A 9,792-nucleotide genomic window follows, 5' to 3' on the forward strand; every position below is an offset into this window, starting at 1 on the left:
TGTTATTGTTCATGTTGACTTCTCTGAGGCCTGGAAATGTAAATTCAGCTCAGAAGTACAATCCTGTCACTATGGGCAAAACCTCCCACAGCTCACACTTCATACGGGCATGTTCTACACCAAACATGAAAAGGCAGGATTCTGCTCAGTCTCTGAGTCCAAGCGCCAGGATGCTGCAGCCATCTGGACCTATATGGATCAAACCCTGACAGCCATTCATGCAAGATTTCCAAAGATTAACACTGTTCACTTTTGGTCAGATGGTCCAAGCAAACAGTATAAAAATAAGAAGAACTTTCATCTCCTCTGTGCTGTCCCTCCCAAACTGGGATTCAAGAATGCAACGTGGAATTTCTTTCCTACATCACATGGCAAGGGTGCCCCAGATGGCATTGGGGCAACAGTTAAGAGGTGTGCAGACAGTATTGTGCTGAGAGGTCGGGACATTGTGGATGGCAGAGCATTTTATGAGATGGTGTCCAGCAGCTTAAGTGGTGTCAAGCTACAATACGTTACCAGTGATGATTTTCAGTCCTATGACACTCTCCTCATGCCACCCCTGAAGTCCATCCCTGGAACAAGGAAGATTCATCAAGTTGTAGCTCAAGGGAATATCATCCATTGTAGAAACATTTCATGTTTTTGCAGTGAGCCACAGATTTGCCAGTGTTTCAGTCCTGTTACTCACACTTTGGATGGCATCCCTCACGACCCAGATGAACGACCCAGACAGAGTCCTCTGGCGATGCTGATGGAGGCCATGGAGAAAGAGCCTAGCAGAGAACCTGAGGGCACAACAACTGGGATAGGCCCCGATGATACTCAGAGTGGAGACTGGCTTGTTGTCATGTACGAGCAGAACTGGTGGCTGGCTAAAGCCTTAACAATTGACCCAGAGCATCAAGATGTTCAAGTAGAATTTTTTCACCCTCATGGGCCAAATGTTTGTTTTCAGAAAAAACAAGGACGGCGGGATGTCTGCTTTGTGCCATTTACAGATATTCTAGTCAAGCTGAATGAGCCATCATCACCCGTCCGCACAAGCAGCACCAGGGAGATCTACGTATAACATATCAGCAGAGGTCATGGATTTCATTGAAGAGGAACACTTGAATCGTCTGTTGCCTGGTGTTTAAACTCCATCGACTGCCTTGAGAAGTCAAATGTTACGTTTTTTTATGACAGTTTAGTAATATTTTAAAGGTTTAGCTGTCATTTTGACTATGGATAATTTTAATTAGTTTATATACTTTATAAGCAGCATATATTTGAAGATGTTGTGGACTTTACGAAGGGGGTTAAGTTCTTTTTGTATTGCCTGTAAAGTCCCTCTACTCCCATGAGATTATTATTTGACAAAAAAAATTGGTTATATATTGTGTTTTCTTCATATCTTGCAATGTTACAATATTTGTGAGAGTTCAATGGTCCTTTTGAATTAAATATTTTTATGTTTCTTACAAATTTGTCACCACCGTCAGTTTTGTGTCAACACCGCTGATGCCTTGTCAACTCCGTCAGATTGATATATTGTTGTTGTTATTGTTTTTAAAGACGAGCTGTTTTGTTCCCTCAAGAATATTTGTTAATAAAATGGTTACATTTTCAAAGTTATTGTGTAATTTGTATGCTTCTAAGCATCACTGTTCATTATGGAAATTAAATGATAAATTGATTAATCCATACAACCTAAACCGCAATCATTAAACATTGACTAATCTAACTTTTAAAAGGTGAACTGATTCATTTAAAAACATTTTTATGTGATTAAGACAATTAAAAACCACTAAGAGTCATAATATCTGTGATAATTTAATTAAAAATAATTTTATAGACATTTCTATGTGTCTGATGGTGTTGACAAAAATCCAGTGCTGATTCCGCAAACATCTAATTTATAAAAATAAAATAAAACTGGGAGGTTGTTCCAAAACATGGTTACATAGCCAAACCCTCATTTAACAAATATGTATACACTGGTTTTTAAAATAATGAAGATTTTTTTTTAGAAAATCAAAACCTGTTTTGTCCCTGATCTCAAGAATCACTGACATAATATTGCAGAATTACCTCTTAATGCACACTTTCAGGCATTTATAAGTGTCTTACATTCATGAAAACATTCCTAGGACATGTTTGCACATTTATAGTTCTGTTACAGGTATTTTAATACACCAACTCTTGTTTTAGTACCGATTTATAGATAGAAACCTAGGGTTCATAGGTATGTGTGTGTGAACATAGGTGTGTGCGTATCTTCATTTGAACATCTGGCACCCCGCCTCGCCGGGGAGGGGTGTTAGAGATAACAGTCTTCTTTGATCGTGCCTCGCGAATGAATCGGGCTGGCACGAGGAGATCTGGGGAGACTCGGTTACGCTGTAAAGGTGTCAGAAATCAATTTAAACTTCAGACTCGTTGGCGCTAGTTGATTTAGATTGGGTGAGTCATAGGTTGTGGGCATTTAGAAACCGTTTGCAGGAATGTGTGCATGGCGTTCGGAATTAGTGAATTCATGATTCTCCATTCATACTCTACAGACCTAAAACCAATCAGAGCGATGAAGGAGATGACGTATGCAGAGCGGCGGAGAAACATCTCCGAGTGTTGTTCTTTGCTCGGTTTTTAACAAAAAGGAAACGTTCAAATGGCTTAAAACAGACGCGATAGCTGATTGGAACGAGTGATGTTCAATGGCGGCATCCATCTCTGTATTGTAGGCTACAAAATCTGCTTCAAAACCCCAGCGCTGTCGTCATCGTGTAAAGCCCGCCCCAACGTTTCTGATTGGTGCCGCGATTTCGACGGATTGGAAATGGGCTTGAATGAGCTCTTTGCCAGACTAACTTTCAGAGCAAATCTAAATTTGCCGGAAGTTGTCTGGGTTTTCCCAGGCTATGGAAACAAAGGAATACTCTTATTTATGGTCATACCCCAGATAGCAAACAGTCATTGAAACTATGTTAAATCAACATTCCGTTGTCAACATTAAGTCATTAAATTCAACATCGAACTCTGATGTTGATTCTACATCATTTTGCACCCTGTTTTAATATTGAAACAACATTGAAATCCTTTCCATATATCAATGGAATTTCAATGGTATTTCAATTATCAGGAATATTGAAACAATGTTGAAATTTCAACTAAACTGAGGATCAACGTGATTTCAATGGAATTTCAATCGTTTTTAAATGTTAATTTTAAATGTAATGCCATAAATTAAATAGCCTGCTTTATCTACAGCAAGGATGTTAAAAAGTAATGGAACATTTGAAATCTTGTATAAAACACTGAACACACCACACCACACTATTTAAAAACAAATTAATTTTTATTAGCCTTTTTATTTAATTATTTGTACTCTTTATTTACAATTCAATGTCTTCTAACGCCTGAATATTTTGTCGTCCAGTCCCTCCTGCCCGGTCTGGCGCATAGCGCAGCCACTTTTGCACAGCCTGTGCAAAAGTGAATTGGGTGACGGCGGCTGTCCCCATCTGCTGAGTAAGAGCATCTAAAACAGAAAATAAAATCACAATGCAAAAAATTTGCATTTAAGTTAAACAGAAAACATATTTGAACACTTGGAACAAATTTTGTAGCCTAGGCCTATGACTTTTCAATGATCGGATATTTGTCCATGTGTTGTAGGCTAGCCTGTTTCCCCTACATTCAAAGAACTTTTCAAACTGCCCAATATGTTCATGAATGTATTCGAATTAAAGGGAGGCGAAAAGGATAAGCTTGCAGTGCCATCTTTCATAAGGAAAATTTATGAGGCCAAGTGACTCTAAAAAATTCATGTTTATTATTTTATTAGTTCAGAATTGTTAACTCAACAAATTTTATATAAATAACTACTCGGTTACTATCGTAACCTCAGTTCCCTGAGAGAGGGAACGAGTATTGCGTAGTGGGGAAACTCCTTTTCCTCGATTTACTGAAGCCTATATGTAAAACGCATTTGCAGCTGCACAGCTAGCACACTGAGCGTCTGGCACGCTCATAGGCTGTGCTGCAGCAACTGCACATCCAATGGCGCGGGCGACTCTAACGTGCGACCAATGAGCTAGCCTTATGTCAGAGCCCGCCGAGGGGGCGTGGCCCAGCCTATATAGACCCCCGAATTCGCCATAAATAGCAGGTTTATTCGACTGAAGCGACAACTTCACCAGTTACTATAGTGCGGCCGGCTACGCAATACTCGTTCCCTCTCTCAGGGAACTGAGGTTACGATAGTAACCACTAACCACTCGGTGATAGGGATGGGCGATATGGACTTAAAAATATATCACGATATTTTCTGGCATTTATTGCGATAACGATATCAATGACGATATAAAAACAATACCATATTCACCACTGTTTTTGGCTACAAGTGATAGCTGCATGCAAAGCAAAATGTACCCTTCACCAAATAGACTTAAAATAATAATAAAAAAACAGTAAAACAGTAAACATTCCTTGCAGAAATGGAAAAGTTGCATACGTTTCTTCTGTAAAAGTGCAGATAATGTTTAAATAGTGCAACTATACTGAAAAACATCACACAGTAATAATTCAAATCATTTACAAGTTTGAAATATAAAAAATCTAACAACGAATTTATACTAATACTATTACGAATTCTGATACTAATAACAATACAAACCACACTAAGGATTGATGAGCTGCTTGGTTCATGAATATCATCACGTCTGCGTTTGCGCATTAGTTTCTGCTTGCTCAAAGCTGAATAATTCCAAATGAACTCCATTATTTTTACAGGAAAATACAACAAATAATATAATTTACATGTAGACGTCATGTACACTTCAATTCTGCGTGGTATGTAAGACTCTCTCTCTCTCTCATCGGGTGCGTGAGAAACACGCTCTCAACAGTGACAGCACGTCATGCGCCTCAGTGTTTACTGCGCGTCAAATACACTGTGTATTCATTGAGATGAACTGATATAGTGGGCTTTACGGATCACTTGACGGAGAGCGACACTCTCAAGCGCTCAGTCAGTGTTCGGCGAGATGGGCGGATGAAAATCTGTGTGTACCAGTTCCAGATTGTAGAGGTAGTTACTCGTTTAGCGATAAACTTCACCTCAGCTTCACGTCCGCCTTCCGCCATGCGCGTGAGCTGCGAATGCGTCCCGTCATAGGCTTTATCGTTATTATCGCGGGAAGACTAATTCTTATCGTGAGGAAAAATTTTAACGATATATCGCAAACGATAATATATCGCCCATCCCTACTCGGTGAGTGTCACAGTTTTGAAAACGAACGTTAAGGGTTGTTTTAAGGACATGTTTGAGTATGCTCGTAGACAGCCACTCTGAGGCGATCCTAAAATAGTCAAAACGTCAAGACAGGACCCATTGTCAAAATTTCTAAGTCCACCACTCTAGTTCATCCAAAACAAACTAGAAAATAGACTCAAAGTGCTAAATACCGGAATTATCCTTTAAGGCCCTTTGGCTTGCAGCCTAGGATTGATAAAATAATAGTGATTGAAAATGGAGCAGGACTTACCAAACATATATCAGCAGAGTGCCAACTCTTTAAAGGGACATTTTTGTTTTGTAGGCTCCTTGTTCTTTTTTCCAGCCCAGTTCAGTCCTGAAGCCAGTTCATTAGACATCAGGTGTGACATCATACGGCGGACCCTCACCTCTAGGGTAGTTCCTCCAACAGTGGCGAGACGAGCAGTCTAACAAGTATACAAGCAGGCCCGCCGACAGGGGGGGACAAACGGGTCTGTTGTCCCGGGCCCAGGGTAGGGAGGGGGGCCCAGAACTGGGCCCTCATTAAATTATGGAATAATTGTTAAAAAAATAAATAAAATAGGCATATTTGTTGAAAAATATCTAATATTTGAGTTACATAAAAGCTTTTTATTCGTTTTCTTCCTAATTGTCCTTGAAATAGTGGTCAAGAACCCCACCCCACCCCCCAAAAACAAAAATGGTTTGGCCACTGATCGAAATATGATGTTGTCATTTGATTTGAAGTTCAGTAGGCTAACGTTACGCTCAAAATGTCCGGTCAGCACAAGTCCGGTGCTCAGAAAAGAAAAGAAAAGAGAAGAAGAAAATAGAGGCCTTCGAGATGTCCTAAACAAATATTTTTAAAAAGGTGGTGACGGTGAAGCTGGAACTAACGTTAGTAAAGTCAACGTAGAGCAAGGTAAGAAACAGCGCAGCCAACGTTTATGAGTGTTGTCAAAGACCCGGCACTTCGGTACCAAGTCGGTACAAATTTCTTTTTAAACGTCACGCCACGGTACCAGGTTTTCTCAAACCCGGGATGCGCGTGCATGCCCAAAGCGCGTTTAGTTGCGTCCTCTTCATAAAAGCGCGGAGACATGGCGACCGGCGGTGCTGCTGCTGTGGTGGCTGTAAATCCAGTTGTTGATAAGAAAGGAGGAAAGAGCCACATATGGAAATATGTTGGATATTAGCTCATAATAGCGACGCGGCGCGCTCGTTTTTACAGGCGCGCCTAAGTTCATTGTTGCATAGCAACGACAGACGCTACGGGAGAGCAAACGCTTGTGGAAAGGAGAAAGCGGTGCGAACTGCGCTCTCCATGATGACGAGGAAGTATTAGCAAAGAATTCATTGATTTCTAGCCCTTGGATTAGCTTTACTACTATGGAGATGAGAAATAAAAAGCCGGCTTAAATGCATCACTGTCATCATCGGTGAACAGAAAATGGGTCAGATCCGAGTCAATTTTTGCTGTGCTGCTCATGCTTTAAAAGTGAAAGCACACTTTTGATGGACAAAAAATAAATATGATTTCACACAAAAAGTGCCCAAAATGCACAGATTTTGCATGTCTAGTGTGTTTTAACAAGAACTGCAGTAGGCTATGTCAGAAAAGAAAATGAAGACATTTATAGAAAATGTACCCATTTAAATGTGTTTTTATTATTCATTTTGGGTAAAAGTATATGGTGTTTTATAAAAATAAAAAAAATCGTGGGGGGGCCCATCTAAGATTATCTTGTCCCGGGCCCAGACAAGACTGTCAGCTGGCCTGTATACAAGTATAACAAATTTGCAGCGTTAACACATGCAGACTGGATTCACATGTGATCATGCCAACATGTTCCTAGATCCAACGACGTTACTTTCAGGAGAGCGTTGCCATATTCCTCACCAATCTCCTATATTTTAGTAGGACATAATATCCCAGATATAGGCTAATGCACAATCTGCTTGTTACTTTTCCTTTCCTTTAGTCATGTAGCACACCCATAGGAAATTAATGGTGTGGGCGCCGGCAGTGAACAGCTACAGTAACTCCACAGTAAAAAAAGCTCAGGGTCTTGGATTTCTTGATTCTGCTTCTGTGAAATACCCCTCTGTACAGTGCTTCAAGATCGAACATCATTTTCAGCCAATTTGGTCTGTGCAGAATTATTTTTTTCAGTCTGAATGTAACTTGGATTGATAAAGGCGTACTGAAACAGCAGTTTTTAGGAGATATTGCAATGTGAAACGTGGAATGACTGAGACTAAGGTTCAATACAAATTAACCCATGAGTCTACTGTCATAACTGTCAGGCAGTTTAAGAAAGTTGTGCATTAAGTGAAGTTTTCTGACAGAAGAATGATGTAACTATTAAACAACTACCATTGCCTGGCGGTTTGTGCTATTTAGCAGTGTCTCTTCTGCACGGTCCAGGGCCTCCATGGTGTGGAGGGGCACCTCCAAGGGCTCCGCCAGTGGCCCTCCCACAGACACCGACTGTCCACACCTGCAGGACTGCCGGAATTGCCTGAACTCCTCCCGCAGGTCCTTAACCTCCTTTGATAACTCCGTCACTGCAGTCAGTAGTTTTTGCATAGCCACATCTATTGACAAAGAAAATTGTACAAACACATTTCAGAAGATGTTGAACAAAGAAATGTATCATAAAAAAATACTTAGAGCTGTCAGTGTAATGTTTTTTTTTAATATTCTTTTATCATTGTCATACACTAATGTTCATAGGTTTGGGATCACCACAATTTGTTTCATATGGGACAACTCTTGGACTGCTGTAAAACCATTATTTCATGAGGCTGGTTATAATGAATCCAAATGGATAAATGAATGGTGGTAACAAACTTTTTAACAGTTGTTTACTTTAGCAATGCCTCCTTCCATTGGTTTAAGCTAACAGTTAACAGCTAACAGATAAGTGGTAAATCCTTCAATGATTCAAATCATTGAGGAAAGATAAGGCTTGGCCCCTAGGGTTTAACTTTACTTACCTTTTAATGCCAGCCTGGCAGTTTCTGAAGAATCTGTAACTACTATGAAAAGAGAAATTAAACCATTTGACTGCATTTGGTTCGAATTTTGAATATTTGAATTGACTGAATTTAATTACTTGTTTTTAAAAGCATACCTTCAGGAGATGACCTCTGGAGTAAATTCATTGGAGAGAATTCCAATTCATCTCCAGTGAACGATGCTGGGACATTGGGGTAAGACAACATGGGGGAATTGGGGCGTTGGAGGGTCTGATAAATTCGTGGAGGTGGTGATGGTTGGCTGTCCTGACTGGCTAGTTGGGTCGCTGCTTTGTGTAAAGAAAAAAATGTGGGTGGGGAGTAGTTGGTTAGGGGCAGATGTGTGTAATGCATTAGATTCTCTATTTTTTGCAAAAGCTTTCTTTATGTACACAAACACACACACGCCACAATTTTGCTAACTATACCTGGAAATAACACTTTGGGGGCTTGGGCGAATCTGCGCTCATTCTGGGGCTCCTCATCAGAATGATAAACTGGATTTGGTCTAAAAGTAAACAAGGGAGCAAAGCACTTAAATTGTCAACTTGTGCATGTCTACAAATTGTTAAACTGCACGTCACAAATGGTTGAAACCGTTTATATGTTTGATTTGGACAAAGGTATCTGCCAAATGTGTGCAACTGGAAAGTGGACATTTATTATTACCTTCTTTTTCTTTTTAGGCCATGGTGGCTCTCCTCCTCAGACTGGATGTCAGTTGTGTCACAATCTTTATTGACATATCTGTCCAGGCTCTTTGCTGCCGCATCATGACTAACTACAAACATAGAATAACAGTCAAGTACAGAGTCAGGAGAAATATTGTCAGACAGGGGTATGTTCAGACTCTTACAACGATTCTTATACCAGAACACCCACCACGAGTTGTGAGGAGACGGATTGGTTGATATGTGTGCCATCCCTGTCCAGGCTGCTCTCGGTTCAGCATGGCTGCATTCAGCCTAATAGAGTCCTTAGGAGGGTGTGGGGGCCAGAAGACTTTATCCCCTTCAACCCATGTGTTTGGCACAATTTCAGTTGCACCACTGCTGAACTGTACAACACACCACTTGGTCATATTTTTAATGTAGGGGATTTCAAAGACTATAGAAAATAAAGCACGACAAAATTTACTTATAAACTGACGAACTGACTGCATAAACTGATTATATAAACTGATTTGGACATTTTGGAAATTTTAATTGGTATGAATGATAGGAATGGCAATGAACTGTGTTTTGTCAGGATACAGTATGTACTTTTTGCCGATGTGCTGAAGCCTCGTCACACCGACATTCTTACTCAACCCCCAAACTGTATATACCCCAATGTTTGCAGATGGAAAGGGATACTGGCCATAAGATTCTTTCTTGGTAAACTTTTGAAAAATGATGTAAGTCACCTGACCTACCCTGACAATGTTTTCAAGAATGGCAATGTCATCTACAATTTGAAAACAGTTAACCCCAGACCTAGATGATAACGTGTATTTTTCCGTAACAAGCTTATGG

At 40.2% G+C, this 9,792-nt stretch overlaps 1 protein-coding gene across 1 annotated transcript; it reads right to left on the reverse strand.

The window, feature by feature from the left end:
- Positions 1-7,622: 7,622 nt before the first annotated feature.
- On the reverse strand, positions 7,623-9,201 carry LOC130097704 (uncharacterized). The gene is made up of 4 exons (XM_056264645.1): positions 8,948-9,201; positions 8,707-8,786; positions 8,395-8,568; positions 7,623-7,855 (listed from the first exon to the last, which is right to left on the reverse strand). Exons 1-4 carry the CDS (start codon positions 9,199-9,201, stop codon positions 7,623-7,625), a joined length of 741 nt encoding a protein of 246 aa, XP_056120620.1.
- Between the last annotated feature and the right edge of the window lie 591 nt (positions 9,202-9,792).

Source organism: Rhinichthys klamathensis, unplaced genomic scaffold (genome assembly GCF_029890125.1).
Source record: "Rhinichthys klamathensis goyatoka isolate OS25496 unplaced genomic scaffold, OSU_Roscu_1.1 h1tg000223l_1, whole genome shotgun sequence".
Classification (NCBI taxonomy): Eukaryota; Metazoa; Chordata; class Actinopteri; order Cypriniformes; family Leuciscidae; genus Rhinichthys; species Rhinichthys klamathensis.

Coding starts and splice junctions, on each gene's coding strand:
- LOC130097704 (XM_056264645.1), bottom strand. CDS start 9,201: ATGGCACACATATCAACCAATCCGTCTCCTCACAACTCGTGGTGGGTG. Junction 8,787..8,947: donor GGCCTAAAAAGAAAAAGAAG/GTAATAATAAAT, acceptor GTTTACTTTTAG/ACCAAATCCAGTTTATCATT. Junction 8,569..8,706: donor CCCCAAAGTGTTATTTCCAG/GTATAGTTAGCA, acceptor CTTTACACAAAG/CAGCGACCCAACTAGCCAGT.